Below are 16,939 nucleotides of genomic sequence, written 5' to 3'. Positions count from 1 at the left end.
GATTTGGCACTACTGGGACCTGCCCAAGTATTGCCAGAGCATAGGCCAGTTGAGGCGGTTTAGGATACATTTCCTTAAATGAATTCTTAAAGTACGCATTCATGGCAACAGATTGCATACGCGTCTGAAATTGCCAAAAAACGCATCCAAAAAAAAAAGCATCCTCAGAAGAAAGTCGAGGCATTGGAGTGGAAAGAGGCCACTCAGAAGGGGCATACATACCCCCAGGATCGTAAAGAGGATGTTGCCAGGATGGCCTCCACCAACTGGATGCGCATAAATCAAAGGAGCAGACATAGGAGGGAGCGAGACTGTGTGCGGCAGCGGAGTAGGAGCATGCCAATCTATTGGAGGGCGGAACGGGTTCTTGTTATCCACAAAACAAAAAGGCTGCTCAGCCCCAAAGACAGGCCCCTCAGTACCAGCCGTTGTGAACATTGGTGTGTGAGAGAGGAAGACAAAATAGCTGCAGTGGACCATAGGGGTTGGAACGCCATTTTGTTAATGCCTGGGGTGAACTGCATTACAGGTGCCAGTGAGACCGTGGTCACCACAGGGGAATCAGGGGACTTAAATTCCATTTTAGCTTTGTTACAAGGAACCTTGGCTGAGCCGGTGCTAGCAGACCTAGAGTGTTTCTGCGACCCCTTAGAGTCTGCTGTTAATTTACCCTCCCATACCCTGTATGTGAACCTCTGGTGACCCGGTACTCAAAGATTTAAGGTGTTTTACTGGTTTATTTGCCCTCTCAGTAGGATCGGTTCGACCAGAGGCCTGTTGTGGGAAGGCTTAGAATCACCCCCTGAAGTCAGAGCCCTAGAAGGGGGCCCCCCTCAATCTTGCTGGGCTTAGATATAGCCCCAAGATGGGGACCCTCAGGGATAACCCTGGTATGTTTAATCACTTTAACAGGAACCTCGAGCAGAGACTCGGCACATTTAGTTCCAGATGTGGAAACCTCTGGATGGACTGACCCCGGTGACAACGGCCCCAGAAGTACTCGGCCCAACTTTAGCCCCCAAAAGGGGAACCTCGGATGAAGATCCGGTTCCGGCAGCCCCTTTGCAGGGGACCTCGGAGGAAACTTTAAAAAGTGCTCTGGTGCCGTCCCGTTGGACGGAATGCCCCCACAAGTATGGAGGAAAGGGGAGAGGACGTAGGAGTAAGAGAGCTTCCCCCCCCCACACCCATCTTGGTTTCTGCTGTGGCTCTCTATACCTTCCTAGGTAACCCAGTTAAGACAGTAATCGTACCATAAGTCAATTCATCTATGGACTTTTAAGATGGATTCACTGGACCTCTGTTGGGAACACAGCCTATTCCAAAGTCCTCTGCTAAAGAGTTGAAGAAAAAAAAGGAATCCAGGGCAGAAGCAAGCTCAGCTCCCTAACCATCCTCAGGTGGGGTTGAACCTGCTGTTAACCAATGTCTCTGCTGACTGCACTGAAACCAGGATCCTGCTAACAGGAGATGAAGGAATCCCAGCAGGTGGCAGAGAAATTCTTGGACTGGAAGTGTGGAAAAGAGGACTCACCTGGTGCCTTGACACCATGGATGGGACCGCCCAGCAGGCAGCTGGAACCTTGTTCATTACAACAAAACACCTTTCAGCTGGTTCAAATTTGCGTTATGCCCTTTGAGCTGCTGTTGGAACTGCAGTACTGCCATTAGCAAGCCATGCATCTACGAATCATGTAGCTGCCTTGTTGGGCCATACAGATGCTGGCTGAACCCAATGCAGAAGACTGCATCGCACCAACCAGATCACCCAATAGACTCTGTATCTGCAAATGGCTCGAACCATTGCCTCAAATCGGTGTAGGCCATCGACTTGCCCATCTCGAATGCACAGTCAACCCCATGGTCAAACTGACTTGCCAGTGGGACGGCGTTGCTCAAAGATGTCAACAACTTGCTTGACCGCAGTAAAAACTCCTAGAATCCAAGCCTGATGGTGTTGAGCACCTAAGATAAGGAATGTCCCTCCGGTCAACTTTAAGCGAACATAGAGACTTCTAGGCTCCCCTTATCTTTTTAAAAATAATTTGTATTGACATGTTGCAAAATTTAATATAACAATACCCTCCTCATTCCACTCCCCAGCCCTCCTCCCTCGAACCCCAGAGCTGCTTCACATTTAACATGCAAGATTGTACAACAAAGTCCGGTTGTTTGAAGGCCTTAGGCAATGTCCAAAATCCAAATGTTTCGCGGGCACATTTGAATCTAATAATCATCCCTCAAATATACCAACAATACGGCCCAGTCGGACCTGAAATTCTGGTAATCTCCCTGTAAATTTTAGGTGACCCATTCGTTAGCCAGTATATGCCAAATCTTATTTAACCATTCATGCTGGGTAGGAATAGTCTCATTCTTCAAATTCCGAGCTATCACAAGTAATGCTGCCAATGTCGGAACCATACATGCCTTAAAGCATGCCCTGCGTTGTGATGCCTTATCCTTTGTCCAAAGGCCCAGAAGACATTCCCCTATCCTCATAGATGTATCTATCCCTACCACCACCTTCACTGTCGAGCAGACTTGACCCCAAAATGATTTCACGGCCGGACAAGACCACCAAATGTGGTGCCAATCCCCCCACCCCTTACATCTTCGCCAACAATCCAGGGAATATATCCAAGCCTCTCCAGGGTCTCATGCCATTGGGAGAGGGTTTTATACCAGATCTCACTTAGATGGATGATCGAGTGAGGCTCGGAATATTGTACCATAAGACCTCCCATTCCTCCTCCAATCTTTGACAATCCAGGGTACGTTCCCACTTCCCCCCCCCCCCCCCCCCATGTATGAACATTTCTCCTGGGAGCCCCCTTCAGATTTTAATGCAGAAAATGCTGAAATAAGATGTGCATCTCCTGAGTGAGACGCAATATAGGTTTCAAATGCAGCAAGTTGTCTACCTGCAGCTAGTTTATAGAGGGGGTGTATTACCCAATGCCGCCTCTGGTAGTAACAGAGCTTATCCCCTTCTATGAGGCGAAAAGACTGTTTGCACTGCTGAAAGGTTTTGACTTCCTGACCATGCATCAAATCCTTTAGCCTTAAGCATCCCGCCTCGCTCCACTTCCCAAAAGGTTCTCCCCTCCATCCCTGGCATAAACTAGGGATTCCCAAATAGTGGTGTGAATTGCCCCAGAATTGTTGAACTATGCATCTGTTTTACTACATCCTCCCACACCTCTCCCACCAGTGCAATAATCTGTGAGGCCTTCATACTAGAAAGCGGATCCTCCTTGGCTAACCATAAAACCGCATCTAGTGGAAAGCCCACCACTACGCTGTCCATGGAAAACACACTTTTTGTCGTCCCCCGATAACCATCGTTTCACGACCCTCAATTGGGCCACCCAATAATACTGTCTAAAATCAGGAACGGCCATTCCTCCCCTATTCCTCGGGCCATTCGAAATTCACAGGGCCACCCGCAGTCTTTCACTATGTCATATAAATGAAGATAATAGGCGATTGGGTGACAAAAAATTTCCCGGGTAGGGAGACCGGCAGGGCTTAAAGTAGTAGAGGACATGTGGGAAGGCCACCATTTTAAAATCGAGGCCATCCGTCCCATCCACGATATATTTAGAGGATATATATTTAGAGGATTCCAACGTCGCAGATCTGTTTTAAGGGTGCTGAGTAACCGGGGATAGTTTGCCTCGTATAGCGTGGTCAATGAATTTGTTATGTGAATCCCTAAATATTTGATCTCTTCCGCCCACTGAAATTGGGTACACCCATATATCTCGCCTACCTTTCCATCGATAGCACAATGCCAACTCCGAGACTATCACCCTGATGGGCTCCGCCGGGTCCGATAAAGCCAACATCATCTGCAAATGCCATTGTTTTACATTCAAAACCCCCAAAATGAATATCTTTCACCCCCGGTGCTTCTCGTAGATGTTGCTAAAGGGATTCCAGAAAAATTGCATAAATCAGGGGAAGACAACGGACACTCCTGTTTGGTCCCCCTCTCCAATCGGATAGGGCCAGAGAGCAGTCCATTAACGGACAGGAATAGGGTAGGGGTTTAATAATTGGCTTGTATTCTCCAGAGGTAGAGTTCCCCAAATCCCCATACTTCTCATTGTCCAAAAGAGAAACGACCATTCCACGTAGTCGAATGCCTTTTCAGCATCTAAAAGGAGAACTGCTGGAATTCCACATTTCTCAACCTTTTCTATTAAATTGCAAACCCTTCTTGTATTATCAAATGTTTTGCGTGGCTTAATACAACCCACCTGATCAGGGCCTACCAGTCGAGAAGCTGAAATCTTATTATATATTTTAGAGTCTATATTGATTAACGCTATTGGGTGAAATGACCTGCACCGTTTCAGGTCTTTGCCCGGTTTCGGGAACATCACCAGTTTAGCCTGATCCATCAAGGATTTTACGATTTTTTTTTATAGAAGTCGGCCGTGAAGCAGTCAGGATCTGGAACTTTATTTAGGGGGAGTTTTCCAATAGCTGCACTAACCTCTTCCTCCGTGATGCCCTTCTCTAGATCTTCCTTATCTTCTCCTGACAACATCGAAAGAGTTACATCTGCCAAATAAGTGTTCTGCGGCTCGTCCCAAGGCCTGAGGAACACAAAGCCTCAAAAAAGCATTCAAAACATCCTATAATTCCCACTGTACCCACCACATCCACCGCTTTCCCCTCCGTAATTCTTAAGATTGTGTGGGCTGCTCCCCTATGTCTCAGTTGTCGTGCTAGTAGCCTCCCCGCTCTATTCCCCTTCACATAGTAATACCGTTTGGCTCTGAGAAGGGTCCTCTCTGCCTTTCTAGCCCTTAGTAACTCGAGCTGCCCTCAAACCGCTCTATAGATTTTCATCGTGTCCCTTGTTGGATAGTTAGCCATCTTTGACATGATATCCTTAAGTTATGCCTCCAAGTCCTCCTCTAGTTGCCGGTGCAGTTGCTCCATCAACGCCTTGTATGCAATTAATTCCCCTCTCTTTACCGCTTTAAAGGTGTCCCACCATTTACCCGGGGATGTATCCACCATCTTATCCGCTTGAAAAAGTCTGAATCTTCTCCTCTACGGCCAAGACCGTGTCCGCCAGTATCCATTCTGGTAATACCCAATGCCATAGTCCCCTTCAGTCAAAATGTAATGTCCAAAATCACAACCAAGAGTGCGTGATCAGATAGCGCGATCTCCCACAGAGATCCAGAATTTGTCCCACCAATCGAGAGGTGTTAGGCAGAATCCACTGGAGTTCCCTTGGGGAACACTACAGCAGATTAAGACTACAGGTATGTGCAATAAATCCCCTTTGGTATCAGTCTGTACCACAAAGATTTAGTTGGTAGCTGTGGCTAAGCAGTCAGACTTATCTCAAGAGGGAGATGATCAGTATTCAGGGTTTACACATTTGGTCTACAATACTATGGAACAAGGAAACACTGACCAAGGCTTTGTATCAAAAAGAATATATATATTTATTTTACACACTGATGTTCACACACAAATCACTATTATAAAAGCAAGTTAAATCAGTCGAGAAAAGTATACACAACTCCCTATTTAAATTGTAGACAAGTTTGAGCAAGAGTGAAAACAGCAAAACGGCACTTCACAAGTTTAAAAAGAGGGAAGAGAAAGGTGGTTAGAAGTTTTAGGTGCACCAACACATTTCTAGGTGAGACGCAATCTAGAGAAGGCAGTTGTAACAGATTTAGCCAGAGTCAAGAGGCCTGTGCCAGAATCAGTGGTACAGGGCAAAGGGCCCAGGAGCAAAATGTTCTTGTAACTGCAGTCTTTGTTAAACGATTCGAAAAGGCGGTTGCAGAAGGTGAAAGACAATGTTAGATGACAGGGGCGGCCAACCCAGCAGGTAGATAAAGGATTTAAAACACCTTTAGCATTACCCAACGAAACGGGAGGCCTGGCGGAACAACGTACCTTAAAAGTAGAAGAGGCTCCCGCAGTGGCTGTAGTTCCTGGAAGTTCCTGCAGTTCGGGAGATCCAGCAGAGGAAGAGAGGCTCTCGTCGTGGAGGAAGGTTCGAGTTACTGCACTGCCCAGGGATGAAACCAGCCACGGTGCTGCCTAACAAAATAAAGGTGTGCTCCTTTAAATCGCGGTCGTGGCGGACGGGTGCCCGGCTATCCGGTCTCCGAGTGCAGGGCACTAGCGATTCGACCAAGGCAGGTGCTAGAAGGCGATTGGCGAACTGGTTGGCCCCACCAGCTCAAGGGAAGGGAAGAAGACTCTTGCGGCGAAGATCTTCTCGAGTCATTGGAGAAAAGTGGTGAGGATCTGCCGCAGGGCTTCACCGGTGGTTCAGTCGTTGCAGATGTCTTTGGCTTCTCTCCTCTTCTGCTTCTTAGTTCCAGTAGCAACGTCTTGTCCTCCAGCCTTTAGGACCCTGCTTTTATGCAGCAAGACCCCCATTCATACAGCCTAGCTGTCACGAACACAGTGGGGTGGCTTTCCTGGCGGGAGAACCCCCCCAGCCTATCAGGGCAGAGTGTGACTTGGGTTGTGTAGGCAACCCTGTCCAGGGTGCCTATTCCCAATGCCACACATCCCGTCTACCCCAGACTCAGTGGCGCCGAAAGGAGGGCTTCTGTGCAGAAGCCCGCCAAAAGGACGAACAAAGGATCCCTGACCTGGGTTAGGACTACAGAGAAAGAAATTAAATCAAAGTTCTAATATTAAAATAAACCGGTGGTATGCTAGAGGCCGTCAGTAAAAGTGGTAGCCTCGAACAATGGGAAAATCCCATAGGAAAATATTTGCGGTTGAATATTTTCGGTAGTAACCACTGCCACCAGCCAGAAACTTTTTAGAGAGGGACTGTACAGTACCCCCTCAAAAATGAACACTAGGGAAAAACTATTAACCCTTCCCAGTACCTCCATAGTAAGATGGGCTGTACTGGTTTTGTTCACCAGATTGGACTAGTAAAGTCAATGGGGACTTTACATGCCCTGGGAGTCAGTCAGTCCCAGGGTATGGAGTCTATGTTTGGGGGTCGCTACGACACCCCTGTGGTACGGCACGAAGGGTGCTGTGTACCACACATGAAAAAGACGATTCCTATGAGGGCGAGAAAAACCCCATAGACCATAAACACACAAGATAGCCTAAAACATACACTAGCAATCTGTCTAAGAGTGGGAAAAAAGGGTCTCACTCTTAGCAGGAGATAAAAAATAAACCGCTGAAATCCAGCAAAGCTGCTGGGGGACTCTATAGGTAAGGGAAATTAGCCATAGAAGGAAAATAGCAAACCAAAAGGGAAATCCCACCCGTATTGAACCTTCTCCTAATTAAGAATTCCATCGACAGGTCCCATTAGCCTCCTTCTGAGTAGAGTGGGCTATGCCAAGTCCTAAAAGAGTCGTTATTTCCGAGACATTAATGTTCAAAGACGTGCCTGCTCGTGGTGCCCTCAAAATTTCTTCTGCCAGTAAGAAGTGAATGCTGCCAGAATATCCCTTGGTCGTGCCCCTGGGCTCTTTTCTTACCGTTCCCACTCTATAAATCCTGTCTAGATGAATCTCGTCCATATGAATTTCCAAGAGCAGGTCAGCACAACAGGTCTGGATTGATTGCTTAAGACCTTTGCCCACAATCTCTTCCGGAACATTCTTAAAGCCAATGTTCAAGCGCCTTGATCTATTCTCGAGATCTTCACACTGAAGGACTAAATTATGCAACATCCATGCAAGTCATTCAAGGGCTACATCGTTTTTCCGGGAATCTTCAGCCAATTCCAGCAAGGCTCGCTCACTCATATCTACTCGCTTTCCTAATTTTGAAAGTTCACCTTTTATTTCTTGCACAGCACCTTTTATGTCATTTTTAAAGAGGAAATCTGCTCCTGAAAAGAATCTTGAAGAGATTCCGTAAGACGTTGCTGATGGTCCACTAGATATTGCATCAGTTCCTCCTTGGCAATTGCCATAGTATTCCAGTGTTCTGTAGTCTCCTCGTCTCGTGTTAGTGGTTGTGGAGATTGGGCCACACTAGAGTTCCCTGTGCCTCTGCCTGCCAACACCTGGTTAATGTACCCTTTTCTCCCCACCACCCTGAACACTTGTCGTCGGATGTGCCGGAGTTTCCTTATTCCGTCCTCTTCCTTTGTTTTTCAACATGTGCCTCCTTTAGGATAGTTTACTTGATCCCCCACTCACTGTCCGTTAGGATCCGTTTACCAAGGTGTACTAGTCCTGCCCTCTTAAAACCAAGGTGGCGCCGTCTCTATCACCATTTTTCAGACTTGCTGTCCATAGTTGGCCCAAGCCTGCCTCTTATCAGCGTTAGTGGATCCTGCGGCCGTAGGCTTCTTAATGTCCTCTCGTTACACCAGGGAGTTGTTTTGGGTAAGGCCTATTTTCCAGCACTATTTTAGCCCCTTTTGCCTTACACCCATCGGAGCAATTCTCCACTCCATGATGCAATGCCACTGAATTTGTCGTGAAAGGTGCCCCGCCCAACCCCCCCCCCCCCAATCACTGACTGATAAGTCTCAACCTCTACACATATGCAGGACTCAATGAGTTAAGGGCCTACCACTTTGCTGATAGTCCCTAAACCCTTCTGCCGACACTGGAGCGGGTTCCAAACCCCCCCTTGCCACCCCTCCTGAAACCCCACCAGCCCCCCCTCGAAACCCCTCCTACTCCCCCCTCCCCCGAGTCTCTTCTGTAATTAAGATGCAGCGATAGTCGGGGACCTTCCCGCTTATTCTCACCTACGCTCAACTGTGCTGCATGTTGCACTCTTGGATTGGCACGGCCTCAGCAGAGCCCTGCGCTTTCCTCGACCAGTCCTCGTAGTCGATGCTTTGAGATGCACATACAGTGTCCCAGAGGGGCCTCTCGCTTGTGGAACCTCAGGGATGCCACAGCCCTGCTGCACCTTCCAATTCACTGGTGGGGAATTTGTGATGTTTCCTAGTCAGCCGACACGCCTTGTTAGCCAATGCGTCCTTATAGCCACTCTCACACTCAGACACACGGAGGGAAGGACTCCTAAATTGCTCCAAACGTTGTGCTGCACGAAGACATCCTCATTGGGATCCCTAGGAGGTGTGAAATATTTCCGCAGCCCTCGTTGGCGGGGTTCTGCAAGATCAGTTGCTCGATATAGCCGCCACACCCCATTCACTCTCTGGTCTCTCGGCCATCACCTTCTCCGTCACGAGTATACCTTTATTGTGCAGGGTTGCGCACGCGGTTGCTACCTTGATAGGGACCGCAGATTCCCAGAGGTGGGGGGGTGGGGGGGAAGACAGCTTATAAAATTCACCTTTAGAATGGGGTCAGAGACGAGCTGCGATTAGCACGTCCTCCCCCTATAAGCGGCCATCTTGGCCCTGTCTTATCTTTTAAAGACATATTTTTCAACACCAACATTGTTGCTAAAATCCTTTGGGCCTGAACATTTCTGTTCATCATCCCCAGAGTGCCCTTTCGTATATTTTATTTACAACTCACTCCTTTATGTCTGAAGCAAGACACGAAATGACTGCTGTGAGAATGCGACATCTCCACCCCCACACCCTTCCAATCACTCCCGTCATGTAAGTACTAACACCCCATCATGATTTCAATGGTCTAAAAATGTATGCATACGAATGAAATGCTTTTCTTTAGTTTTTGCCAGGCCTTTGTTAACTGTGCAGCCGTGAGCACCATTTATTTTTTATGCCCGGTCCTGCCCTAGCACTATAGGTCAGCCAGGTCAAGTCAACACAACATAACCCAAAATGCCAGAGGGTTGGGGAGGGAGGGGGCAGACCCGTCTACATTAGAGAAACAAAGACCTAGAGAATTAAGTCAACTGAGACACGCCCATGTTGAAAAAGCTCTAGCCCCCAGCCCTAGCCACTTGTTTATATATTTTCCATTTGTTTTAAAGGAAATAAATACAACTACCCTGTAGTGTTGCTATACTGTGCAGGATGCCAGATATGGGTGGCATTTTTATTGAATACTGAGACTCCGCCCGCACCTCCATGTGATTGGCTACAGAAGAAAACTATAGTGGCCAAGCACATGGCCGCAATTTCTCTGATTGCTAGAAAACCACACCTAGGGACTCCAACCAATAGATCGCGAGCCAATGGTAGCTCGCCTGAGGCTTCCCAGTAGATCTTTTAGCAGACACCAAAACGGGCACTGTGCGTTTATTTTATTATTTTCTTATGGTTTACATAGAAAACCTTTGCAATAAAAACAAATTGATTTATACAAAAAAATACAAATTCACTCACTTTCAAATCAATTCCAAAAATTTAAGAAATGCTAGATCTAATGATATTTCATTACCATTTAAAATTCTAGCCCAAAACAGTTTAAAATACTCATTAAAACAAACTGAGCAAATGTTTGAACACGCCTAACTTGAAGAACAGAGCAAGAAATTACAAGGTGATACAATGTTTCAACATCATTAGCACAGCACCTACAGCAATGTAAATTCCTTGGGATATTTTCCCTTGCTGCCAATACTTCTCCAGTTGAAAAAAAAATTCAATTTACAACGCATCATCACTTATCTGTGATGTCTCGAAGGAAAATAGGAAGGCAACACATTATAAGCCTTAATTTCATGCTTAAAATGAAGCCCGGTTATTTATCCAAACTGTTTCAAATATTTTCTTTTTCACCCTATGCAGTGACACATTAAGCTCATCTTACGAAATATTGTATGCAGATAATTTGATGTTTCCACTCAAGTAGAGCTTTACAGGAATACCACTCAAGCTCTACCTTTAGGACAGAAAAAGCACTATTTTCAGGGAGGGAAGGGGGAGTAAGATTTCTCCATAGTTTGATTTTTTCCAGTCAGCTCCGGCTCGTAGGGAGATGAGACCAACCTCATGCCTTAAAACTGAAATGGGGATTCCTTGCAGTAATACTAGAATCCTCTTCCATACTAGGGATTCAGCCTCATTCCATAAAATGATGGAGCAAGCATATTCGGCTCCATACAAAAGGACACGGACCGTTTCTTATGATAATAGTTCACGACGGGAATAGCCGCGAAGTGACCATATTTCGAAAAACCATTAGTTCAGTAGCATTTACGTTACTTTTTCTTTACATGTTTTCCACAAGCAAGCGATTTGACCCTTGGCATAAGCGACCACACCCAAATATTTAAACCTCTAGACCGCTGTGCATTTACTGGTGTCTAGAGTCTGTGGGCCTCTTCACCTGCCCACTCCCTGTGCTCTTCCTGCAAACCAAACATCAACAAATGTGTTTACAGCGAGAGGAGGTCTGCATCGGGGCTTGAAGGACCTGGGGCAGTGTCTCAACAAGAGGTTAACTATCAATAAAAAAAAGTAAATTGGAAATGTGTTTCGTGCCCACGGTCACCAAGAGATGCAAATGATCACCAATTAGAAAGGGAACAGGTGCATAAATCTGCATGGCATGTCAAACAATGCTGGGGCAGTGATCGTTTCACTCTCACTGTGTTTCTTTAGATCTATATCGGTTAGCATAACTTTGCATGCTGGTAATTGTAGGCTTTCAATAAGAATGTGGAAAATCAAGCTAGATCTGTGAACAGTTGTTTGCTCAGCATGTGCGTGTAGAAAAAGGACAATCTATGCGAGTCCCCGCATGAAAGTAAAAAAAGGTATATATAGCGCTACGTATTGCTGTTTATGGTAAGACTGCATTCTCTTTTTTTTTTTTTTTGAAGATATCAACTTATCCGTTTTGAGTCAGTAGTAACCCAACTGAATTAAAGGTTAAGATGGAATTTACTGTGATATGGATGAGCCCACCTTCGTGCGTGTGATATAGATGAGCCCACCTTTGTGCATGTGCCAATACAGGAATTCAAGCGCTTACAGCAATTTCACGTTTAAGTAAATGTGGAAAACTACTAGCTGCACTGCATTCTGGAGCTTATCCAATTACATTTATACAACTAAACAGTAAAGTAAAATGACATGTGCTATCAATGTAAGGACTTAAAAAACACGAGTTCCAAGTTATATTTCAGCTGATGTTTTAAGAAACGAAGTAATAAGGTGGAAAAGGCAAGCAGTGGTTAGTAGGTATATATTTTGATATGTATAGGAATATAACTAAAACCTAGTTACCAAGTAACAGAGCACTGTACAAAATAGGAGGATACAGGGAGAGAACATTAAGGAGAGCCATGGGATGGGAGAACAAATAACAGGTTTGTCTCCTTTGGCTATGTACACAAACCGGGAGATCTACAGAGATATGTGGGGAACCTGTATGCATGTGTTAAAATTCTGATGGGGGATTTTCAGCCTTGCAATACTGGGTTGAAATGGTGCAATTTCTGGGCATTTTGTTAACAAAGAAATTTGGCAAAACACCATACAATTTACAGGTAATTCTCTAACACATGGAAAATTCCAATATGTCAGAGAGCTACATGCGCAAGCCAGGCGTGGCCCATTGGTCATGCAACAGAATGATCTGCATGATTCCTGCAGGGAGAGGCAGCGATCCTGCAAGCTTTTCTCTGTTACAATGCCTCCTACATAAAGCGCAGAAGGCTGGCAGGTCACCACCCAGTAAACAAGTGGCCCCTCGCTACAACCATACTCTCTTTACTCAACATGCTAATATAATCATGTTTATATTGTTGGGTTGTTATACGATTCATGGACGTTTCAAGACATAGTTATAAAACTGAACGCTATTTTAGCCCTGTGATGTACTTATTTTTGCATAGAACTTGATCACATGTTTTCCAAAGATTCATTTTTTGATAAATAAATGTTGAAGGGTAGTCACGAAAGTAGACTGTCTTACTTTTTCTGGCTGAATTATATGACCTGGCACATAAGCAATTTGCAAAAATTGGGAATGACTCACTGGTCAGTGGATTTTATTTGACAAAACAGAACGTGATCTATGCTGAATTTTTTAAAAACAATATATAATACTCCTCAGATTGTGTTTGCACATGCAGCACCAAAAGAAACTTCCCTTGTTGAAGTCATGGATGCAGATGCAATCGCAACATCCAACGAAAGTCAAAAGATGTACATTTCCATCAAAAGTGGTAAACCAATATTTTCTTCCATTGTAAATAGAAAATGTGCATCTTTAATCTACGGTGCCCACATTACAGTGGGGGAAAAACAGTAGTCACCTTGATCAGCATTTTTCATTATACACACAAATTATGAAAATAATTTTCCCAAATGACGCCTCTTGCGATCCTAAAAAGTAGGTTAACTAAACACTGCAACGCAAATGCTGTTACAGACGCATCCTTCAAAGTTGCCATTTATTTGATGAAAATCAAAAATGTACTGGTGCAATAGTGAAGGGAACAGCATCTCCAGTGGCTGAGTCTGCAGTAAAAAAATTTAAAAACTGTCCTGAATTTGTCTGCCATATCACGTGTGCAGTTAAGTGTGAACACTGTTGTTAGGAGGGTATCTGCACTATCAGCCAATGTGATCTCTGCAAATTGGCTTTTTTCAGACAAACTGTCTGTAATGAAAACTTTGATTCCGTCTGACAGCATCCGAGTGCTGTTGCTGTTTCAAGCTACACACCAGATTTCTGAGCACTCGTGGATAGCATGCAGCGTTATCCTTCACATTGAATGCCCAGATTGGTTTCTTACATTCTGATATGCTTGACAGGAAACAGCTACTAGAAAAGTATGTAATAAATATGTTTTTGAAGTTAATATGGTAAATGCATATTTTATTTACTTTTTTTATATAAAGTTCAAATAAACTGCCCAAAAGAAATCTTGGTACAAATTCTCATACTCATGGACTTCACCACTCCATTAGCTCGCGCCACTAACTTCCACCTATTGCCATTAACTACAAGTAGTTCCTCCCAGTCCAGTCCTTGCAGAGACCCTTGTGAAGAGCATCAAAACCCAGTGTCTCTGGGCTAAGGAGGTGGTGGGCAGGGTGGCAGGGGGAGAGAGAATATTGCCCAATCTCACGCCACTGCAGAGCAACATATGGGGCTGTGTCGTAATGAAGGTCACCTCTATGAACGTGCTGATTGTAGATAAACTTTTATCATATAATAGTCTGTGTTAGAAGCCTTGTGATCTGCTTTGGGTACAAACATTATGTTAGAGTGCAATGTTAAGAGGAAATTAATTTCTTGGATGCAACCAGTACGAAGAGGGTCGGCACTGGCAGACTGGGTTGACAGGTTTTGTTCTGGGCACAAAAATCAGGGAAGCATGTTGCAAAACACTCACGTGTACTACTGCTGACCTGCCATGCATTTGATCTGTTACGGCACGAAAGAGTCTGTAAATTCTATGACCGAATTTTCGGAGGTTTCGGTCACAAAACACACAATTTCAAACCATCTTCGGGATCGGTCGTCCAAGCCAATCAAGGAAAACATGTATGCCCCTTCACTTTATAAATGTCACCATCCGCCATTGAGTGGGTGGGGTGCTTGAGCCCAAGAAGATGGCAAGTTAGGACTCACTGACGCGCGTCTTCAAAGCACACATTGGGTGAAATAGACCTCCACTCACACCTGGAGAAGAAAAAAAAGGGCTCGTTTCAAAGTTTGCCCCTGCCCGACCCACACACTGGTGTCTGCAAGCTGGATACTCCCTTCAATATTGTCGGTTTTTTAACAAACACCAGTTTGCCCACCGAGTTCTACATTTAATTAGTATTGTGAAGATAACGAAACTATAGGTGCTCGTTGCTGGGAAGAACATTCTGCACTGACCATAGGTGTTCTATATAACAAGGTGTCATTTAGCAGCCCTGACAGGATAGGTTACTATCTTGAGAAGGAGGGACCCGGGAAATGGCAGGAGAAAGGGACGGGGGAGGATCACAGTGAAGTTATGGGACACATGGAATGGATTATGGGCAATTTCTCACCTTCGGCGTTATTCTCAAGCTGGTAGCGCTGCCCGCAGCCCTTGTTGTAGCAGAGCAACGACATGATGCTAAGTGCCGACCAGTTCCTATTAGAAGAAAGGACCCGGCAACGTGTCTAAGCACGTAGCTTACACTCAGCGTTCCAGGCAGAGCACCGTTTTTCGAGATCTTTCTACGTCACTTCATGGAACATTCTTGAAGCCTACCCTTCAAAGCTACACACCTCCTGTTCGTGAAGGAGCCTAATCATAGGCCCGAAAATAATAAGTAGCGAGCTTAGACCTGACGCACGCGCATGGAAAGTTAACTTTCCGATCGAGAAAAAAAAAAGAAGTCAGTTCCCTACAAATGTGCTAACCGCAATGAATGGCTGTAAACCGGGTCCCACTATTATTTTCTATGATGTTCTTTCTTCCCTTACAATCGATACTTTCTTGCGACATTATGCGGAATGGAATGTGCTGCCTGGGCCGTGAAGACAGAAGGAAGCAGCGGAGAATACTGTGTACAGTATTGATTCCGAATGATCAAACATAACCTAAAGAATTATTATGGAACCCAAAAAGGGACACGCACCCTTTCTGCCAAACTAAAATGAAATAGCAGGGATGAGAAGGAGGTGGCGATGGAGGAGACTCTACTTAAGAGCCAGATCATCCCTACATGAAAAGTACATCCGTTTTGAAAATTGTTATATATAGCCATTGGCGTCTCCAGGAACCAAATTAAAGAGGGGGCCACTGACAAAAGTAGAGGGGAGCTATAAAAGGGCAATGTCTGACGTCAGAAGCATCTTGAAGATAATCTTTTGTGCACACCAATTACTACACCCCACTGCACCTCCCCTCCAACAGAATGTAGGCACTAACCTAGTTAAGTCACTAATGACCCATCATTAGTGGTTTTGTGCACTATATTCTGATGGGAGGGGCTGCTCTTGGCTGCAAGGGGAACTTAACAACTCTTCATTGTTGTGTGGCAGCATTGATTGCGGCCCTGTGTGTGTGCTGTGCTGATGGACAGCGCACTGTAGACAGTGCAGAGAAATTAGCCCAGCTGAGATAGGTGGTGCACAAGGGGGGCCCAGGATTTCAGAGGAGGGGGCGCCCCCCAAGTCGTAAAAGAGAGCAGTGAGGTCTAGGGGTCCTTCTCGCTCCATTCAAATTCGGACATTTTCTGGAGTGTGCTCTGTGCCTGGTACCTGAAGCAGGTGTCTTGGCACGCCCACAACGCTTGGTCTGATGCCTGCATGACTCTTGGCTGTTATTCTTATTTTTCTTTTTTTTCTTTCTTGCACTGGACTGATCAAATTCTGTAGCCTGTAGTGAATTCAATGTGACCAGGCTGCCCTTCTGGTGGGCTTTGTGTGCCTGTGTAGGCTCCCGTTGTGTGGAAAGCTATTGTCTCCCTTCCACGGACCGTAGTCCGCTTTCCAGCTGTTGTAATGCAGGCGGCACTTTGCGTGGGAATCAATCCCTTTTATCTTCCGCTCTATAGAAGCGGGCTTGCTGGTGTTCTGTGAATAAATCTATACTGCCGGTGTTCACCGCCGGGCCCGTCCTTCCGTGTCACAATCTCGAATGCGACCTCTGAGCGCTGCACAAGGCTCCGCCTCCCTGAGGGTGGGGGGCCGGAGCGACCGAGTGCTTCATGCCTTCGCACGAGCGAGGCTCCCTCAGCTGTATTCTGAGTTCTGCGGGGCTGAGCTAAACCCCTGATGTGCGGAGCATACGGCACGGGCCACTCGCCCCGCGGAGGCGAAATAAATTACTCACCTGACTCGCTGCAGCTCTGGAGAGTATCTCCCTGCCAACCGTGGTCGCTGCTGGCAATGCCTATGGCGCACTCTTATCTCACGCGTGCAAACACTTTCACAGAGTAACTGCCTCCTATAATACGGAACACTGATGTTATGCCCCTACATAACATTCATGTTGTTAAACATTTATAAGCATATTTCTAAACCCGAAGAGGTGACAAATGGTACTTATCTGCTTGAAGGGCAGTAAAAGAAGAGGAGGAGGCCAGGGACAGGATGTGTGTCATGGCTGGGCTGTATGA

General features: G+C 45.8%; 1 protein-coding gene across 2 annotated transcripts in view; it reads right to left on the bottom strand.

The window, feature by feature from the left end:
• Positions 1-15,112, bottom strand: part of CHORDC1 (cysteine and histidine rich domain containing 1) — a 232,117-nt gene extending 217,005 nt beyond the window's left edge. The window contains exons 1-2 of one of the 2 annotated variants that reach the window (XM_069639394.1): positions 14,879-14,964; positions 14,246-14,519 (exon numbers count right to left, since the gene is read on the bottom strand). In XM_069639394.1, the coding sequence (XP_069495495.1) occupies positions 14,246-14,252 (7 nt within the window). In that variant the 5' untranslated portion in view covers positions 14,253-14,519; positions 14,879-14,964. Of the gene's footprint in view, positions 1-14,245; positions 14,520-14,878 lie in introns of both variants that reach the window. The other variant, XM_069639393.1, reaches the window with a different exon arrangement.
• Between the last annotated feature and the right edge of the window lie 1,827 nt (positions 15,113-16,939).

This window comes from Ambystoma mexicanum, chromosome 7q, assembly GCF_040938575.1.
Source record: "Ambystoma mexicanum isolate Mex_15411 chromosome 7q, UKY_AmexF1_1, whole genome shotgun sequence".
Taxonomy (NCBI): Eukaryota; Metazoa; Chordata; class Amphibia; order Caudata; family Ambystomatidae; genus Ambystoma; species Ambystoma mexicanum.
This window is presented reverse-complemented; position numbering and strand designations above follow the sequence as displayed.